This window comes from Eulemur rufifrons, chromosome 30, assembly GCF_041146395.1.
Source record: "Eulemur rufifrons isolate Redbay chromosome 30, OSU_ERuf_1, whole genome shotgun sequence".
Lineage (NCBI taxonomy): Eukaryota > Metazoa > Chordata > Mammalia > Primates > Lemuridae > Eulemur > Eulemur rufifrons.
Window position 1 is genome coordinate 131,354,448 of NC_091012.1, and position 21,614 is coordinate 131,376,061.

A 21,614-nucleotide genomic window follows, 5' to 3' on the forward strand; every position below is an offset into this window, starting at 1 on the left:
TGTGATAGAAAAGTGAGCAAATTTAGGGTAGGAAAAATAAATCTGAAATATTTTATTAACCCTTTAGATCTATTTAATTTTCACAACAACCCTATATTATCCATGTTTTATAGAAGAAATGTATCAGCCCAAGATTCCATAATTAGCATTGGGTGAGGTGGGGATCTGAACCTAGAAGCCTGAATCACTGGCTTTCTTGACTTCCATACTGACCTGCCATCCCCTGGGGTCCTTGATTTCTGCCAACTTGCCTAACTCCAGACACTGACCACAGCTCTTCTTCCTGGTTTCAACTCAATGACACAACAGACAACATGGGCTCCTCAATTTCCAGCTAGAATCCTATGCTTTTTGAACTGACAGTACCCTTCAACTGGATGCCTCCACTAGCAACACTGCCCAAGTTTTCTGGCCTTAACCCTTTGGAAAATGAACGAGCCCTCATTCTAGCCCAGACCTACTCCAATGTTGAAGGCCAGGATTAAGTCAGTTCTAAAGCCAAGCGTATCCTGAATTGCTCTTTGCTGGGTGATTGTCTAGACTATTTCCTAACTGTTACAAGACCCACCGAAATCCAAATATAAAATATGGGTTTATTGTGCTTTGTCTCTTAAAAAAAAAAAGAAAGAAAGAAAGAACTAATGTATTAGGAAATCAACACCCAGTGTTATTATTCTTAAAAAACACCCACAGGCTACTACTGTACTGAAGCAGTCATCAGAATTCAGAACTCAGTAAGCAGCATTCAGGGTTCTTTGTGTGTGAGAAAATTGCTGCAATTTTAGGTTTGGAGCAAATGAGTCTATTTCAAGGTGAAATCAACATTAACAGATAAGATGGCAGCTTCACTGACCTTTCAAATAAAGCTTCTATTGAAGAAGGCAATGTTGCTGAGTCACAATTTCAAGAGCAAGAGTGACATCTTGTGGCCAATCAAAATATATCAAGTGACCTTACACGCAATACACTTACAGATATTAAAACCACCTTTACTGAAATTCCTGGAGGAAAAACCAGTTTTCATATAATGATGTAAAGTAACCTTACTAGTGGGTGGCAGCACAGGTTCCGCACACACTAGCAGTAACTTCCCCTGGGCATGTAGCTCCCTTGCCTTCCCTGACTCTGGGTCACCACAATCCTGAATCTCGTATTCATTTTTCCTTTGCTTTCCCTTTTTATTTTATTTCTTCTTTGTGTAGTTCTAAACAAAATAATAATAATCGTCTTTTTGGTTTTAGTTTTGACTTTATCGTGGCCAGTGCAACTGAGGAACTACATATTTTTTTAGTGAATATTAAATGCAAACCTTTTTATTTCTCTTACAGATGCACAAGCGAAGTAAGATACAAGAACATAAAATGAATGCTTTGCCTAAGGTCACTTAGCCAGCTAGTGGCAATTCTGGGATTAGAACCCAGGCATGTCTACCAGGAATTGAATTTTTTACTTTGTTTAATTTACATTAATTTTAACTTAAATAACCACATGTGGCTAACAGTTACCATCTTGGACAGCACAACTCTAGATTACATTGCTAGGGCTCATCCAAATTGTTGGCATGCAGCTATACATCAGGGGTTAGTAAACTTTTTCTTAAAAACATAAAACCATTCTTAGCTCGTGGGCAGTGCAAAAACAGACTTCGGCCAGATTTGGCCCATAGGCTATAGAATATTCTACTTTTCTTTGTTTGTCTGTTTGAGACAGAGTCTCACTCTGTTGCCCAGGCTAGAGTGCCGTGGCGTCAGCCTAGCTCAAAGCAACCTCAAACTCCTGGGCTCAAGTGATCCTCCTGCCTCAGCCTCCCGAGTAGCTGGGACTACAGGCATGCGCCACCATGCCCGGCTAATTTTTTCTATATATATTTTTAGTTGGCCAGGTAATTTCTTTCTATTTTTAGTAGAGACAGGGTCTCGCTCTTGCTCAGGCTGCTCTTGAACTCCTGAGCTCAAACGATCCACCCGCCTCGGCCTCCCAGAGTGCTAGGATTACAGGCGTGAGCCACCACGCCCGGCCTAGAATATTCTACTTTTTAAAAACATGCCACATATACACACAAAACACTTTATTAATTCGTTCTCTTATGTCAATGGCCATTTGAGCTGTTTCCAGGTTTTGTTATTATTCATGGTGGTATGAACATTCTCATATGTGTTTCCTGGTATGCACATGCCAAGAATTTCTCTTGGGTGCAAACCTAGAAGTGGGGCTGCTGGGTAATGATTTCTAAATGTTGAATCCACATGACAATGCGAAACTGCTTTCCAGAGTAGCTGGCAAATTCATATTCCCAGCAGCAATGTATAAGAAATCATGTAGAGCCACATCCTCTCCAAAATGTAGTATGATCAGATTTCTTAATTTACGCCACTACAATGGACCAAAAATGGCATCTCATATCTTTATGATTCTAAGATATCTTTGTTTTTCTATTTCTATGAAATGCCCCTTTCATGTCTGTGGTCCAGCTTTCTTTCTTTTTTTTTTTTCCTTTTTTTTTTTTAAGACAGAGTCTCGGCCGGGCGCGGTGGCTCACGCCTGTAATCCTAGCACTCTGGGAGGCCGAGGCGGGTGGATTGCTCAAGGTCAGGAGTTCGAGACCAGCCTGAGCGAGACCCCGTCTCTATTAAAAATAGAAAGACATTATATGGACAACTAAAAAAATCTATATAGAAAAAATTAGCCGGGCATAGTGGCGCATGCCTGTAGTCCCAGCTACTCGGGAGGCTGAGGCAGTAGGATCGCTTAAACCGAGGAGTCTGAGGTTGCTGTGAGCTAAGCTGACGCCACGGCACTCACTCTAGCCTGGGCAACAAAGTGAGACTCTGTCTCAACAACAACAAAAAAAAAAAAAAAAAAAAAAAAAAAAAAAAAGACAGAGTCTCGTTGTGTCACCTGGGCTAGAGTGCCGTGGCATCAGCCAAGTTCACAGCAACCTCAAACTCCTGGGCTCAAGCAATTTTCCTGCCTCAGCCTTCTGAGTAGCTGGGACTACAGGTGCATGCCACCACACCTGGCTAATTTTTCTATTTTTAGTAGAGATGGGGTCTCACTCTTGCTCAGGCTGGTCTCGAACTCCTGACCTCAAGTGATCCTCCCGCCTCGGCCTCCCAGAGTGCTAGGATTACAGGCGTGAGCCACCGCGCCTGGCCTGTTGCCCAGCTTTATATCGGGTTATTTGTCCTTTTCATATCAGTGTTCTTTAGATATTCTTGATATTAAATTTTCTGTTGATTGTATTTGTTGGAAATATATTCTCTCCAGTCTGTAATGTCTTCTCATTTTCTTTTAAGGTGTCTTTTGAGGAAGAGAAAGTCTTAATTTCCATAAAGCCATAAAGCCAATTTGTACTATCTTTTCTTTGACAGTGCTTTTTGTACTGAAAGAAATCCTTCCTTAACGCAAGACTGGAAAAATGTTTACCTATTAATAAATCTAAATATCTAAACATTTTAAAGCTTAATTTTTGACACTTAAGTCCTTAATCTCTTTGGAATTAATTGTTATATGTGGTATGTAATGATCTAATTTCATGTTTTTCCATAAGGATAACCACTTTTTAAGTTGTTAATATGAGGATGGCAATTCTCCCCCAAATGCATCTACAGATTCCATGAAATGCTCTTCAAAATCCTAAATGATGTTTCTACCCCCTATGGAACTACTAAATTGAATTGAAAATTTATAGAGAGTCAAGGGCCAAGAATAGCCAAGATACTACAGATGAAAAGAGTAAAGAGGATATACCACCCAACCAGATACTAAGATTTATCATAACCACTATAATAATCTACACAAATTGACTAAAGAATGGGAAAGAATAGCATTATAAAGCACTTAAGGATCAAGTTAATGGTATCCACAGCTAAAAAGTAAAATGCTACAATCTCATGAGCCCACGTGGTCTGGTGAATGTAGCGGCCACAAGGTCTCCCTGATGGACAATCCCAGTTACAGTGCACAGAACTCCGTTCTACCTGCTCTGCGCAATAGTTATACGTGGCTGTGCAACAAGCACAGTGACGTATGATGATACTGTCACAAGAGGGTAGAGGACAGTGATGGCAAAAAGGACATTTGCAGAATAATCCTTGGGAAAAGATTACTCCCTTGGCGGCCACACTGCTATATAACCTATATACTTTACCTTTTAAATGAAGTAAGTGTTGTTTTAAGAAATAAAGCTTTGGAATATTTTCTGAAAACAGTACACATTTTGTCTTTCATATGTTCAGCAAAAATCTATACCAAAAAGAAATTAATCACTAAGCAAGTCTTCAATGTGTCACATCCTAAAATGAATGCAGCAATTATTGCTGGTGCTTAACAATAACCATATCCACACAAAAAAACAAAAAACAAATTTTAAAAAAACACAAACAAGGCTGGGCGCAGTGGCTCACGGCTATACTCCTAGCACTCTGAGAGGCCGAGGAGGGAGGATCGCTTGAGGTCAGGAGTTTGAGACCAGCCTGAGCAAGAAGGAGACCCTATCTCTGCCAAAAATAGAAAAAATTAGCTCGGTGTGGTGGCACACGCCTGTAGTCCCAGCTCTCAGGAGGCTGAGGCAGGAGGATCTGTTGAGCCCAGGAGTTTGAGGTTGCAGTGAGCCATGATCATGCCACTGCACTCTACCCGGGGTGACAAAGTGAGATTCTGTCTCAAAAAAAAAAAAAAAAAAAAAACAACCACAAACAAAACACCCTAGACCCCTGCTACTTAAAGTGTGATCCACAGTCTGGACTATTTGTTCTTCTCCTAATCCATTCATGACTGTCTGCTGTTGTGTATCACCGGGTCAGGCAGCTAACCTTCCATACCACTTTTTCTATTTTTTACTTTTTTCTCCATTTTTTCTTTTCCCTTTTTTGTTCATGTCTTCTTTTTCCACTACTTCTTTCATAATTCTCAGGTGAATGGCACCAATAGGGACTGGCTTCCACAACCTATGAAAGCATTCCTTTCCTGAAGCCAGCAATCCAACCATACTGTGTTTTCCCCCATCTTTGCATTTGTGACTGTTCTGGGCCATTTTCATTGATGCACAGGGTTTCCCGCTGCTCTAAACAGTAGAAGGTGCTGGACTGCTGAATGCCAGCTAAGTAAGATATACCTGGGCCACTTTATAAAGTGAGGGAAAGTAACTGTCATTCTTTAATAAATAATTTTTTTATAGGTGGTCATTGATAAAAAGTAATAGTTTATGATATGGAATAATTGTTTTAACAAAAGATGAAAATGCATAAAAAACTGTAAGTGATAATTCACCTAAGTAGGCCAGGCGCGGTGGCTCACGCCTTAATCCTAGCACTCTGGGAGGCCGAGGCGGGTGGATCGCTCAAGGCCAGGAGTTCGAGACCAGCCTGAGCAAGAGCGAGACCCCGTCTCTACTAAAAATAGAAAGAAATTATCTGGCCAACTAAAATATATATAGAAAAAATTAGCCGGGCATGGTGGCGCATGCCTGTAGTCCCAGCCACTCGGGAGGCTGAGGCAGTAGGATCGTTTAAGCCCAGGAGTTTGAGGTTGCTGTGAGCTAGGCTGACGCCACGGCACTCACTCTAGCCTGGGCAACAAAGCGAGACTCTGTCTCAAAAAAAAATAAAAAAAAGATTTACATACATTTTAGAAAAACAAAAATGTTTAAAATAAAAAAAATTCACCTAAGTATTTCACAAAAGACAGTAATTTTAGCATTTATATTAGAACCACTTATTCTAAGTTTCCCACCACTCTTCCTTCAAAGGGTGCTATGACTTTTCCATTGTTCAATTTAAATAGGATGGCAGGGTTTCCTGGTTGAAACTGCTTCCTTAACTCCAAAAACAGAATTAATACTACTTAGGCCGGGCATGGTGGCTCACACCTATAATCCTAGCACTCTGGGAGGCCAGAGGATTGCTTGAGGTCAGGAGTTCGAGACTAGCCTGAGCAAGAGCAAGACGCCCATCTCTACTAAAATAAAAATAAATTATATGGGCAACTAAAAATAGGAAAAAAAATTAGCCAGGCATGGTGGCACATGCCTGTAGTCCCAGCTACTTGGGAGGCTGAGGCAGAAGGACTGCTTAAGCCCAGGAGTTTAAGGTTGCTGTGAGCTAGGCTGATGCCACCGCAGTCTAGCCTGGGTGACAGAGCAAGACTCTGTCTCAAAAAAAAAAAAAAAAAGAATTAATACTACTTGAAATAACATAGGCCCAGAACAAACTCTCCAATGAGGTCAATTTCTTTGGAAGATGGAAAAAAGAATGCTTGGCACATAGTAGATGCTAAATAAGTATTTCCTGAGACACAGTATTGTTTTAGCAGACTATTTCATCTAACTCACAGTTTCAATCAAAACAGAGCTTTGATCTCTAGAATTCCCATAGGAAAAGTTAAATACAGGAACCACTACGCCCCAAATGACTGGCACCCAAGGCATCACAACACAGCAATCAAAAGGGTGACTTAGAAATGCTCTAAAACTGAGTTTTAGAAAATCTATGCCACATCTTAGCATTATAATGTTCACTATATTATTACCTCATAAAACTATGCAACCAATAAAATCCCCAAGACATCAGTCTCCCCTTCAATTTTGGAATAAAATATAATTTTACATTTAAATCTCTAGCAAAATTGCACTTAAAAAAATTTATCAAACACACAAACATTTCACTATATTTTATATGACCCTCACACCCTTTATTTAATACTCACGAGATCAGCATATTTCTTACAGAGAGCTGCCAGCTTCTCCTCTGGGGTTGAAAGGGTGTTTAGGGCTTGCATCAGTAATAAAACTTCTTTTCCTGATGATTAACAAGATAAGAAATAAGTCCCGAAAGAAGAATGAGATCAAATCTAACCTGTAAACTCTACTAACACTTCCCATGTTCTGACATCCAGAGTAAAATAAATTTATGCCTATAATTAGAAATAAGGGATTTACCAGATCAATTAAGAAAGCTGTTTTTAAATTCTGGATTAGCAGAACCCCTCCCTCCCCATGCCTAAATTTCTTTACTCATTCATTAACACTACTAACTATTTATAAGAACTCTCGTTGAAGGCTTAAAAATTTCCTTGCCTAATCATTGATGTCCAAGTTAAGACAAAGGGCAAGTTACAAAGGGCAGAGAATATTTTTAAAAGCTTCCTCCTAACCAAGTACAAACATAGAAGCACGTTCAAAGGGAGTTTCAGTTGGTACTACACTCTAAGACGCACATAATCACTAGTGACATGTATCTTTTCCTATGAATAATTTAAATAACTTATGATTTACTAAGTATATTCCGTGTTTTAACCAAGGTTAGTGCACATAAATGGATGACAAGATAGCTCTTCCCTTAGGGAAAATATTTTAAGGACTTTGGCAGGGAGAAGCAGGTGGCTGTGATAGGAAAGGACAAATGGTATTGCAAAATAAGTGATAATGTTTTATTTCTTAAGCTGTGTGACAGGTACCATTTTTATTTTTTAAAATGTTCACTCTTATATGTAATATATTTCATTAAAAAATATGTATCTTAAAAATGACCTTGGTATTTGGTATACAGGCTAACTTCAAAAAAGAAAACTTTTCTACCCACATAAAATTTTATTAACAAAACCTTCTCTCATTCAGCACAAGGCCAGTAAGACCTTTAAGAGACAATTAAATGTGATTACTGAATATGATCAGAAATAACTGTAATTTAACTTATAATTTTATGAAGATTTTAGAACTCAAGTTCCATCTGTTTTTTCAGCTAGAATTCACATACCATAAAATTCACCCTTTTAAAGTATATTCACAAAGTTGTACAACCATCACCACTGCCTAATTCCAGGACAAAAAGAAACCCGTACCTATTAGCAGTTACTCCTCACTCCCCCATCCTCCCCAGCCCTGACAACCACAAATCTACTTGCTGTTTCCATGGATTTGCCAATTCTGAACATTCCATATAAAATGGAATCATACAATGTATGCATGGCCTTTTGTGTCCTGCTTCTTTCATTTTGCATAATGTTTTCACAGTTCATCCACATAAGATGTGTCAGTGTTTCATTCCTTTTTATGGCTGGGTAACAGTCCATAGTATGGATAGACTGCATTTTGTTTATCCATTTATCAGTTAACAGATATTTGTGTTGTTTCCACTTTTTGGCTATTATGAATAATGCTGCTACAAACACTTGTGTACAAGTTTCTGTGTGGATACATTTTCAATCCTCTTAGGTACATACCTTGGTCATATGTTAACATTATGTGTAACCTTTTAAGACTCCATTTGCTTTTAACATACAATTGGGGTTGTTGATTTTAAAGAAATTTGTCTGGTTTGTAAGGAATTAAAATTACTTTCATATTCCTATAAATGTTTACATTTTCCAGGGTAGCAAAAAATGAACTTAATAAGGATAATTCCAATGTTCTGTCACATTCAAAACCATGCCAATCAAACACTATAAATCTTAGGTATAAAACATATAAAAAACTGAGGGCTAACCAATGAGGCTAAAATAAAAGGGGTTTCAGAGTTTATTCATGAGATTTAGCATATCACATTCTTAGTCCTAAATCTCAAACATGGCAAGAGAGAAAAACATACACCCTTGAAAGCTAGTCTTAAACTATTTTCTGAACCATAGATAACATTACTTTGTCTCTAAAGTTCTGTAGCTAAGTTTTGAAATAAACTGATTAAATATATAGTTTTCACAGCAATTTTTGGTCAGACTACATTAACACATTAACTGCCATGTGAGTTGTATTTAACTCATCCTAGTTTTGAGCCTGGGGCCTCATGAAGCATATGTAACTCACACATCTCTTCACCTTGGGAGCCCTGAGAATTATTTTTCAAGTTGCATATAACTCACACACAGAAAACAATAAAAAATGAATTTTTCATTAAATTAGAAGGGATCATTTTGTTTTTCAAGTTTTTATTCTATTTCATAATAAAACACCATGGCCCCAAGGAAAAAAATTTTTTTCTTAATGTAGTAGTCAATGTGTTAAAGATACAAACAAGGCAGGTCAAATTCCACTTGTCAAGTTGGCCCCAAATTTTTCAGAAAGCCAAATTCTGATTATTTAGAGAGAAATAACTAAGCTTCCTACTCTGTTATTTTCGCCTCATGCACATAACTGCAGCAGACATGCAGACTGACCTCACCAAAGATAAGGGGTGCATTAGCTAAGCACCTCCAGACTGGCCCTGTTCTTCACCACTGTGCTGCAGAAATACAAGGAGAATGAGCAGTGTGTGAAAATGCCCAACCACTGCACAGAGATTATTACCTAAAGTTTTCTCTTTGTTCCTGCTGTACTCTGATTCTTGCTGACCATCGGGGGGGTCTGTTCGAGCTTCTCGCCCAGGAACTGCCTCTCTTGACGCTTGTGTGCAGTATGCTGGGCTCACCAAATTCCTGTTCTTTGTTATAAAGTCACTGCCTTCATCTTCCAAGGAATGCTTGTTACTTTTTGTGCCACCACAGTTTGAGTCTTGACGTTGAAGAATATCATTTGACTGAGAGTTACACAACATATCCGCTTTCACCCCTAGCCCACAAATTCCAGCTTCTTCCATTGTGCCAATTTCAAACTAGAGGGAAGAGGAAGGAGAAAAAAGATGGAAGAAGAGGCTAAATCAAACGTAATCAATGTTAACAACCAGTGGCATATCAGAGTTTGACAGCTTTTTTCTTTCTTAGTAGTTTGTAAAATCAATGTAAACATGGTAGTTTCTAAGTTTCACTGACAGGTGTGACCTAACTATAAAGTATAAGGAAATTAAAACAAATCACACAAGTGTTAGCAAAGGAGGCCAAAAATGTCATTCAATTATAAATCTAAACTTACTTCCCTAGAAAAATTCACCACTTAAAATAATTAGCACCTTAACATAACCTAAATTGTCCCCCATTAATGAACAATAACTATTCTGGTCTTATCCTCAAGAAGACAGGACAGCAGAGATGGCCACCTAGCTATCCACCAAAAACCCATGATCCCCCATATCCTGTGGAGCTGGCACTATGGGACAAGTGTCCAGCCAGGGACTATACTTCCCAGCCCCCTTACATCTAAGTGGGACTCCCACGTGAAGGTCCCACCAATTGCAATGACTGTCCCTTCTGCAACAAGACTTTTATTTATTTTTTTTTTTTTTTTGAGACAGAGTCTCACTCTGTTGCCCAGGCTAGAGTGAGTGCCGTGGCATCAGCCTAGCTCACAGCAACCTCAAACTCCTGAGCTCAAGCGATCCTCCTGTCTCAGCCTCCCGAGTAGCTGGGACTACAGGCATGCACCACCATGCCCGGCTAATTTTTTCTATATATATTTTTTTTAGCTGTCCATATAATTTCTTTCTATTTTTGGTAGAGATGGGGTCTCGCTCTTGCTCAGGCTGGTCTCGAACTCCTGAGCTCAAACGATCCGCCCACCTCGGCCTCCCAGAGTGCTAGGATTACAGGCGTGAGCCACCGCGCCCGGCCAAGACTTTTATTCTTAGCACAATTCTTTCTCCACCATCTCTCCCCGATTCTGGCTGAATACAGAGGTCTGCAAGACTCTAAGGCTGCAGTCCCCAACCCCCAGGCTACAAACCAGTACCAGTCCATGGCCTGTTAGGGACTGGGCCACAGAGCTCTGCCGCTGCCACTCTGCACCCCACCCCCTGTGGAAAATTGTCTCCCATGAAACTTGGGGGAGTGCATAGGAGGGGAGCGGCAGGCAAGCAAGGGAAGCTTCATCTGTATTTACAGCCACTCCCCATCATGTTCATCACCACCTGAGCTCCACACCCGCCCAAAATGTGGAAAAATTGTCTTCCATGACACCAGTCCCTGGTGCCAAAAAGGTTGGGGACCGCTGCTAAGGGATGGCAGAGCCACAGAATAAAAGCAGCCTGCACCCTAAATCCCATGTACATATAGGAAAGCCACCCCACCTACAAAGAAAACCCACACTTGACTATTAAGTGAACAAAAAACAAACTTTTCTCATGTTAAACCATAGAAATTTTGAGACTGATATTTTTAAGCAGCTCTCCCTGCTCTAACTAATACAGATAATGCAAATGGTAAAGATGCCTTTATTCCAGTATTTTATTCCTGTACCAGTAATTTTACCTTGCTCTTTTCTATCATATTGGTAACCTTATTTATTCATGTGGGTTTTTTCCCCTTGTTAACACTACCTGGTTACATGTTGTAGCAAAAATTTAAATTCTATACATTTCCTCTCTGTATGAAAGAGGGCCTCTTCCTTTTCTGAATAACACAATTGAGGGGGTGGTGTCTAGTATCCTCCTCTTATCGCAAGTGGACAAAAGCTACTTTCAAAAATTAATGGAAGAGCAGAGATTTGTTATTTTGAGTTATAACAGCATCCAGCTGGAAAACTAAAAATACAGTATCTAAAGTAGAAGGGGATGGAGAGAGGATGGAGAGGTTAAGGGAACTAAAACCTTATATTTTATAGTCTAATGTTAATAAATCAAGTACCATGATTTTGGAAGAACAAATTGGCACAGCCACTTTGAAAAACTCTTTGGCAATATGGATACCTTCTAACCCAGTTAACTCTACTCCAAGGATTTCACCCAAGTGTGTACATGCGTGCATCCAAAGGCCAATGTTTAAAGCAGCACTATTTTGTAATAGCCCCAAAAAGGAATCAACCCAAATTTCTATCAACAGAAGAATGAATAAACTGTAGTATATTGGCCAGGCATGGTGGCTCACACCTGTAATCCCAGCACCTTGGGAGGCCAAGGTGGGAGGATCACTTGAGGCCTGGGCAACACAGCGAGACCTTGTCTCTACTTAAAAAAAAAAAATTAGCCAGTTGTGGTAGCTGTGCCTGCAGTTCCAGCTACTTGGGAGGCTGAGGCAGGAGGATTGCTTGAGCCCAGGAGTTCAAGGCTGTAGAGTGCTATGAACAGCCACCGCACTCCAGCCTGGGCAACAACAACAACGAAAATTTTTTTTAAAAAAATTCTCAACGAAGTTCTAGGAAACATCATTCAGAAGATTTCATTACCACAGAAACTTCTTAAAGTCATTAATATGCCTTAATGTCAACAAACCAGATGCAAAGTGATAATTTCAATGCTACATTATACACATAACTACTAGTTCTATCTCTACTTTATATCAAATATTAAACTGCCATATACTAGTTGGGCACATAGATAATGTTAACAAAGACCCTTTACACAAAAGCAAATACAGAGGGAAAAAATGAGTACTATTAATACCATCTTCCCTAATTTTTTAAAAATAACCTTCAACCTATTCTCCAAAAACCATTAGGCATAAGAATGGCACTACAAAAACCACAATGTTAGCCTTAAACACTGATGAAAGTCTGTTAAGAGATAAATTAAAATAGAAGATTTCTCATCTCTAACACATAATAGAATATCTCAGACATGTAATAATAATAAAACCCACACAATCCCAGAAAACCTGGAGTCAGGCCACATCAAAAATACAATGAGCATGCAATTTGTAGGAAAAGGGGGAAGCATAAATAATTTTCCCTAAAAAAATCCTAAGGCCTCTCCTAGGATCAATTTTAATAAGAAAGCTACCTGAGGAATAAAACTGATTTTTAGTTTTTCTGTTTCATTAGTGATTTTTTGGTAACAGCTTTACTGAGATATAATTCACATACAATTCCCCAATTTAAATTATACAATTCACTGGTTCCTTATGCACTCAGAGTTGTGCAGCCATTACCACAGTCAATTTCAGAACACTTTACCTCAAAACAAACCCCCATGTTCTTTAGCTATCAACCCTTAATTCCCCCCCAGTATCCCCAGCACCAGGTGACTAATCTCATTTCTGTGTCTATATATCTGGCTATTCTGGACATTTCATATAAATGGAACCATACAATATGTGGCCTTTTGAGTCTGGCTTCTTTCATTTAGCATGTTGTCAAGGTTCCTCCATGTTGGAACATGTATCAATATTTCATTCCTTCTTAAGGCTGAATAATATCCATTGTATGGACAGATCACATTTTATTTATCTGCTCATCAGTTAATGATTTGTCTCTACTGATTTTATAGAGCCAAAGTAAGTCTTTCATTAGCAAATGTGAAAAATACTCAGTACTACTACACCAAAATTAGCTACACAGGAGAGAACGGCAATATAATACTGTCTTGCTTTTAATAATAGTGGTATTTTCTATAACTTGTGTATTAATGCTTAGGTCCTTTCCATTGGCTTGTTCTACCTCTGAACCCCTGTCACACATATTACATTGTCACTTACTTGGTATATATCTTCCTAGGAAGCAACAGTTTATGCACAAAAGATATTCAAGTGTCAGCTGATGGAGAACATATGGGAGCAAAAATGGCTGCTGAAAACAAGCCAAGGAAAGAACCTAAGGGTTAATACACAAGTTGTAGAAAATACCACTATTATCATTAGAAGCAAGACAATATTATATTTCCCTTCTCTCCTGTGCAGCTAATTTTGATGTAGCAGTACTGGGGTATTTTTCACATTTGCTAATGAAAGACTTACTTTGGCTCTACAAAATCTTTCTGTTTATGAATAAGCCCAGTTCCAGCTGGGCTTGATTCAAACTCTAGTCAACAAATACTCTTGAAATAGCAGGCCCTAAGTTTTCTACTACAAGGACTATTCATTTACCAATCTACTTGAGGCTCTGCACTGGCTACTTGGATATGAAGCAAACCCTTAGGCCAGCAACTTTATTTAAATTGTAAATGATTTCTCAGCCCTCATCTCCTAAGCCGAGAATTCTATCATATGCCCAATACACTTTCCTATTCTGTCTTTTCTCTCTCTCTAATACCCATTCTGTATGCCTTTTCTTGAGTACAATCCCTTATATAAATAATAACAGGTAACACTTCTACAGCAAATAACTCATCCAGGCACTACTGTAAGCATTTTCCTGTATTAATTAACTTAATCCTCACAACAATGCCACCAGGTAGGTACTGCCATTATTTCCATTTTACAGATAAGCAAACTATGGCATGTAAAGTTAAGCATATTGTGTAAGGTCATAGTTAGTAAATTGTAGGGCAAAGATTTGAACCCTAGCAGTCTAGCCTCTGAGTCCATGCTCTTAACAACAGTATACTGCTTCATAACTACCCTCTGTCTACTACTGTACAAACATCCTTGTCCTGGCCCAGCCATCTTGCAGAAATCTATTTAATAATGAGAGATGCTCCCCAAATATTATATATTAAAAAAAATTACAAAACAGTATGCACCATATATTTTATCCACACACTATATATACAGATGCTCCTCAACTTCCAGTGGGGGTATGTCCCAGTAAATCCATCCGAGGGTTGAAAATCATAAGTTGAACCATCATAAGTCAGGGACCATCTACGTATGTATATATGTATATACATACACTCACACAAAATGTTAGAAGGGAATATATCTGGATATTAATAATGGTTATTTTTAATGGTATAATTAAAGGTGGTGCTTCTTTTTGCTTCATTATATTTTCCAGTTTTTACTACAATGAATTTTCATTATTCCTATAATTAAAAAAAAATTTTAAAAAGTACCTGGGCCGGGCGCGGTGGCTCACGCCTGTAATCCTAGCACTCTGGGAGGCCGAGGCGGGTGGATCGCTCGAGGTCAGGAGTTCGAGACTAGCCTGAGCAAGAGTGAGACCCCGTCTCTACTAAAAATAGAAAGAAATTATATGGACAACTAAAATATATATATATAAAAAATTAGCCGGGCATAGTGGCGCATGCCTGTAGTCCCAGCTACTCGGGAGGCTGAGGCAGGAGGATCACTTAAGCCGAGGAGTCTGAGGTTGCTGTGAGCTAAGCTGATGCCACGGCACTCACTCTAGCCTGGGCAACAAAGTGAGACTCTGTCTCAAAAAAAAAAAAAAAAAAAAAAAAAAAAGTACCTGTACTAATAACAATACTTTGAAAGCACCATAAAACATATTGCATGTAAATTTTATTCAAAATTCCAAGCCCAGTCATAGATTAAAAATTGATTTTTTATTAACATAAATGGATGTTCAAATGAAATAAAGAATGCTAAGATCTACAACCCAACAGAAAAATAGGGCAAAGGACATGAAGGAATAATTCCCAGAAAAGGAAATACAAATGGCTTGTAAACATATGCTTAACTTTACTCACAATAAGAGAAATGCAACTTAAAACTATGAGATACCATTTTTCACATCAAAAATTTAACAACACAGGCAGGGTGCAGTGGCTCACACCTGTAATCCCCGCACTTTGGGAGGCTGAAGCAAGATGATCGCTTGAGCCCAGGAGTTCAAGGTTACAGTGAGCTATGATTGCACCACTGCATTCCAGCCTGGGCAACAGAGTGAGACCCTGTCTCTTTTAAAAAAAAAAAAACAAACAAACAAACCCTTTGCCACCACAGTGTGAGCTACTCTCAAGCACTCCTGGTAGAGGATAAATTGATTTAACCACTAAAGAATGCCAACTGGGGCAGGGACTGAGAAGGAGCACAAGGGAATGTCTGGGGTGTTGGTAATGCTATTTATCTTGATGGGGGTTTGGGTTACAGAGCTGCATGCATTTGTTAAAAACTTAGCATATATACATACACTTAAGATGGCTTCATGGGTGAAGGGACAGACATATGGAAAGAGAACTGAAAAAGCAACCATAGTAAAATGTCAATGGTAAAATCTAGGTGGTGCCAAAATGGATGTTTAGTATCAAATTCTTTCAACTTTGCTGTATATCTGAAAATTTTTATAAGATGTTGGGGGAAAAAAATCATCAAGTCACATAAGCTTCAACCCAGCAAATTCCTTTCTTATCAATTTTTCCTATAGCTATACCAGCACCTTTGTGAAATGACATGATACATAAGGACATTTACGCAGCATTATTTGTAGTAGAAAAAAATCAGCACTACCCTAAATGTCAATTAATGATGGACTGGGTGAATAAATTGTACATCTATCCAGTTGAGTACTATAGCATCTGTTTAAAAAAAGGGTAAGGCAATTGTGTAATTACAGGTCTCTGTAAGGATAGGTTAATAAGGGGAAAAAAACCCTATAGCATGCACTGCAGGCAATGATTTGGGGGGGTGTGGTGGAGGGGTTGCACAAATTTATGAGCGGAGAAGTATATACAATCTCTGGCAGGATACAAAAAAACTGAGTGAGTGGGAGACAGGACTTTCACAGCACACCTGTTTTTACCTTTTAAGTTAGGTACCATGACTTACCTTTACAAGAGCTTAAAAATTTTTTTAAACACCAAGATGAATAGAGTTCTCTAATATAGTATCTACCATTAGGAAAAACAAAAGGGAGAGGAAATGTTTATAAATTCCAATCTCAAATGAAAATGAAACCAACACTAAGTGGTTTCCAGATGGATTTCTATTAGAACCCTTCCCTGAACAAAATCATGATACAAAAGTGATCACATTTTCATCTTGTTTATCAAGACTACACTTGTGAACAGAATGTGTACCTCTTCTAGCTAAAAAGACATCAGAGAAGCACACCACTGCCTTACAGTGTTTACTAGAGCCTTCAACACCAACCATCCCCACCCTAGCCACTCCCCTCTGGTCAAAGGATACATTTCACAATCTTCCTTCCACTGACTCAATATTTGGCTCTAAGATGACTCTCTAAGTGACCAAGAGATGTCTTCAAAATGGGGAGCCACCAGTTTATCAACAATAAATTGTAGGAGCAAAGGATAACTGTTACAGAAATTTTTGCAAATGATCATGAGAAAGTACTCTGTATTCATCACCTATTTGTGATAGCTTTGTGGATCAATACATTCAAAACTGAGATCGCATGTAAATTAAAGGCCTAAAGGAAAAAAATGTTTAAATAAATTTCTTTCCTTTCTACTCTGAATAAAGAGACATGAACAACTTTAAAGTTGAAAACTTTCATTTCATTTCTTTAGCAAAAGAACCGTATTTCCTTGGCTTACTTTGTTTAAAGCTTTTAGTAAGGGTTGTTCTTTTACTGATACCGGTCTGGAAAAAAAAAAAAAAAAACAGACAACATCTGCATTCACTTCCTAATTATTTCAACTACTGTCTGCTGACACGAGCTTAAATGCCTTTGACCACTGCCAGGCATGCGCAGAGAGCAGAAATCTCTCTGTCCTCGCCCCAGGGCTAGGGTGGACCTGCAGAGGGAACAGGTGGGAAAGATTGTGCACATTTATGGATTTTCCTGGACAAGAGATCTTTAGCTTGCCTTCGATTGCCAAAAAGTCTATGAGGAACTTATCAAGTAAGTAAAGGGAATCTTTAGTACCTAACAGCCAGCACTGTGCAAGACGCCCTCAAAGTTACCCCATTTAACCTTCCCCACCCCACTGAGAAGTAAGCCTTACTGTTCCCAGATAAGCAAATGAGACTTTGTGAGATTAAGTCACTTGCCCCAAATCATATTAAAATCAGTAAAAGGGGCCAGCAAGATTCAAAACCAGGTCTGCCAAACTCAAGAGTCTATGTCCTCTCCCTTACACTGCTCCCCTCATTTCATAAATCAGCTCTGGAAAATGCAAGTTCAAAGTCAAACAGATCTCTGACGCAGTTACAAAATAAATCTAACAAATTATATGTCTAAAAATACACAGCACGCTAGATATACCAGTATGCATTTAGGAAAACATTGGGAAAGATCTGTAGAATTTTTAACAGTGATTAATTCCAGGATTTAGGGAGGTGAGATGGATCTAATTTGGGGGTAGGGATATTTAAATAATTTGAAGTGATTATTTAAGGGTTTTAGGTTTTTTTTTTTAACTTTGTGTTTTAGGATAAAAGAAATTATCTCTAAAATCCCTCTAGCCCTATGTTTCTAATAATTTGCCCTAAGAGTTGTTAACTTCAACCAGGAATGTAAAGACAAGTGTATGTGCATCCACGCTTACGCAGCCCTGTGGGGGCCAGTGAAGGCAGAGCTGGCTGGGGAAACAGAGAAAGATATCAAAGGTACCCTTGCATCTCTCAGGATATCAGCTATTGGCCTTATTTGATTTTTAAAAATATGAACCTACCTCCTATACTCTTCTAGTATTTTGAGGGACTTTTACATCTCCAAATACAAAGTTTTAAAAACAAATCAATTATAAAAATTACATTTTCATGTAAATTATAAAAATGACTTTAGCTTTATTAAGTCACTTAAAATAGTTTATATATTAAGGCTATTTTAATCTTTCAAAGAATTATTCTGGATAACACAATTTTCCTCACAGCTAATACTTTATCAATCATTCATCTCAAATTCCTGTTTTAATCATTTTGGATCAAAGTCTTTAAAATATGTATTATATAACTCAATGCCTCCTTAAATAGTAATCTGTTTTACTGTGTTAGAACAAAGAAATGAAGTGAAAGGCTTTTTATTTTTAACAGATACAATGATATATTACTATGTGCACTAGTATATAATTAGATCCTGGTGTACATGCCTCTACAATATGCCTGTATTCTTTAAGATAATAAATTCTTAATGTCTCACAATATAAACTCCCAAAGGTGAGATCTTTTTTGTGTTTCAGGTATGAAATATTTGTCTGAGACTTCCTAAATTATATAGCACTGTCTTACAAAACCACACAGACCCATACGTAGGAATTTACTACATTAAAAATGGTATCATTTCAAATTGGTAAAGGAAATACATGATTTGCGATATCTCCCAAACCATATAGGGAGAACAAACTGGTATCCCTGTCTCACCCCTCCAGACATACACAGATTAAAACATGAAAAATAAAAACCACAAAGAACTAGAAGAAATACTAAATAAAATTTTTTTTTCATAACCTTGGCATGGGGAAGGCCTTTCTAAGGAAAGCAAAAAACTCAGAAGCTATCTTAAAAAGAAAAAGGAGAACATGATTAGTTTCCTAAATAATAATTAAAAACTTCAGACCAGCCAAAAGACCAGGAAGCCTTTAAAATGAGCCAGAGATTCAATTTTCAAGGGTTTGTGAACAAGCAGATCACAATTAAAGAATTAAAAATGCCTGATACTGAAAAGCATTTTCAACCTGGTTCATAACATAAGAAATACAAATAAAACTGCAAAGTAAGGCACCATCTTTTACCTACCAGATTTTAAAGGAGATTAAAAAAAAAACCAAAACCCTCAGTGTGGGCAAACAGGTCACTCAGTACACTGGGGGGGGGGGGGTCTCTAAATTAGTAGATCGGGTTTTGCAGAGATATTTAGCAATCTCTATCAACGTGTGAATGCACATTCACTGTCACCCAGCAATTCTACCACTTGGAGTTTATTCCACAGATATTCTCCACTCAATTGCAAAAGATCATTTGCCAAACCACTGATTGGTACCCTCCAAAACCTGGAAACAACCTAAATGTCCACCAATAGGGAACTCATTAATGACCATCCATACAAGGTAAAACTATGCAGCTATTCAAAAGAATAAAGCATCTTGCTTGTTGAGATGGACAGATCTCCAAGGTATAATTAAGTAGAAAAAAAGGCAAACGTCTGGTACAGGAAGAATACACAACAGTGTAAAACATTCATATACTGCATAAGCCAATATATGGATAAAATTTTCCGACAAGGATATCCCGAAAATTGTTCATTATGATTACCTCGAGTGTGGACCTAGAAGTTGGAAATGAAGGTTTATTTTTTTCTTTTCATAATTCTTGGCTCTACCTTAATTTTTTTATCATGTGAATGTATTGCTTTTATTTTTTTAAAGACCTTTTAAGTTGAGATTTTGGTTGGATATCACGTATTATACTTGTTCATTATTCCACTACTAACCCAAGCTGGGAATCCGAAGATGGCAGGAGGTCATATTTCATTTTATGTCATCTTTTCTCTTCACCTTGCTCTATGCCAGAGGGAAATGCCACCAAGTCAACTTACCACAAGTAGCAGTCAGAATCACTAATGAGAAAGATCCCTTACTTGCCCAAGACTACATAACTGGCAGGCCAAGATTCAAACCTACACAATCTGGCTTTGTTCAAAGCCCTGGCTTTTTATCGCTGTTACAGGGCCCACAGGTACTGCTAACATTAAAGAGAATAAAATAAAAGCACAAGACAGGCTTCAAAAGAAAAGTTCATGCCGGGCAAGGTGACTCAGGTCTGTAATCCTAGCACTCTGGGAGTCTGAGGCAGCAGGGAGGATTGCTTGAGCTCAGAAGTTCGAGACCAGCCTGAGCAAGAGACCCTGTCTCTACTAAAAATAGAAAAATTAGCTGGGCAGCATGGTGTGCTCCTATAGTCCCAGCTACTCCAGAGACTGAGGAAGGAGGATCACTTGAGCCCAGGAGTTTGGGCTACAGAGCAAGACTTTGTCTCAAAAAAAAAAAAAAAAAAAAGAAAGAAAAAGAAAAGAAAAGCAAAAGGAAAAAGAATTAACCAACAATTGTGGATTAGTTGATAATCAGAGAAAATAACCAATCACATTATCTTCATATATGTCAACTAAATTGGCATAGTACAACAGATTGAATGCAGAAGCAGATGTTTTCTATTAAGGCATTTATTAGAATTCTGCAAAAATGTATAATAAACGAATGCCACTATTATTTTGAAAAATCAGCTATTTTTAATTTTTTTTTTTTTTTTTTGGAGACAGAGTCTCGCTGTTTTGCCCTGGTTAGAGTGCCGTGGCGTCAGCCTAGCTCACAGCAACCTCAAACTCCTGGGCTTAAGCAATCCTTCTGCTTCAGCCTCCCAAGTAGCTGGGACTACAGGCATGCGCCACCATGCCCGGCTAATTTTTTCTACATATTTTTAGTTATCCAGATAATTTCTTTCTATTTTTTAGTAGAGACGGGGTCTCGATCTTGCTCAGGCTGGTCTCGAACTCCTGACCTCGAGCAATCCTCCCGCCTTGGCCTCCCAGAATGCTAGGATTGCAAGCATAAGCCACCGTGCCTGGTCTATTTTTAATTTTTAAAAAGTTACTTATGTTAACATGTGTGGTAGGCAGCATCTGACATGGCCCCCAGTGACCTTAATGATCCTCCTGGTATTCACAACTGTGTGTAATTCCCTCCTCCTGAGTGTGGGCTAGACTCTTCTAATGAAGAAAGCATTCTAATGAAGAGGGAATTTCGCAAAAGTGAGGGGATGCCATTTATATGATTACAATACAAAAGACTGCGACTTCTTTCTCTCTCATGCTGGAAACTCTCTTTTACTCGCTCTGATGAAGCCAGCCACCATGTTGTGAGATGCTTATGCAAAGACCCATGTGGCAAGGAAGCAACAAGGAAGGCCTCTGGCCAACAGCTCATGAGGAACTGAGGCCTGAGTCCACCAGCCATGGGAACTGAATCCTTCCCAGTTGAGCCTTTAGATGACCACAGCCCTTGAGAAAACCTAAAGCAGAGGACCCAGCTAAGACACACTCAGATTCCTGAACCACAGAAACTGTTAGGATCATAAATGTGTCAAGCCACTAAGGTTTGGGGTGACTTGTTACACAGCAATAGATAACTAGAGTACAACATCAGTTCATTTTTAAAATGAATTCACAATTTTAAATTTTTTTGGTTTAATTTCTAATATGGTAAATATTATTAGGCACAACCCACATGAACAAAAGCTCC

The 21,614-nt window shown here is 38.5% G+C and overlaps 1 protein-coding gene across 2 annotated transcripts in view; it reads right to left on the reverse strand.

Annotated features, from left to right (window-relative positions):
* Window positions 1-21,614, reverse strand: part of TXLNG (taxilin gamma) — a 45,232-nt gene that overhangs the window by 14,550 nt on the left and 9,068 nt on the right. Inside the window, exons 2-3 of one of the 2 annotated variants that reach the window (XM_069462789.1) lie at window positions 9,281-9,584; window positions 6,706-6,797 (exon numbers count right to left, since the gene is read on the reverse strand). The exons of the other annotated variant lie outside the window; for it this stretch is intronic. Coding sequence (XP_069318890.1) covers window positions 6,706-6,797; window positions 9,281-9,584 — 396 coding nt within the window. The remainder of the gene's footprint in view (window positions 1-6,705; window positions 6,798-9,280; window positions 9,585-21,614) is intronic. 2 annotated transcript variants of the gene reach the window in all.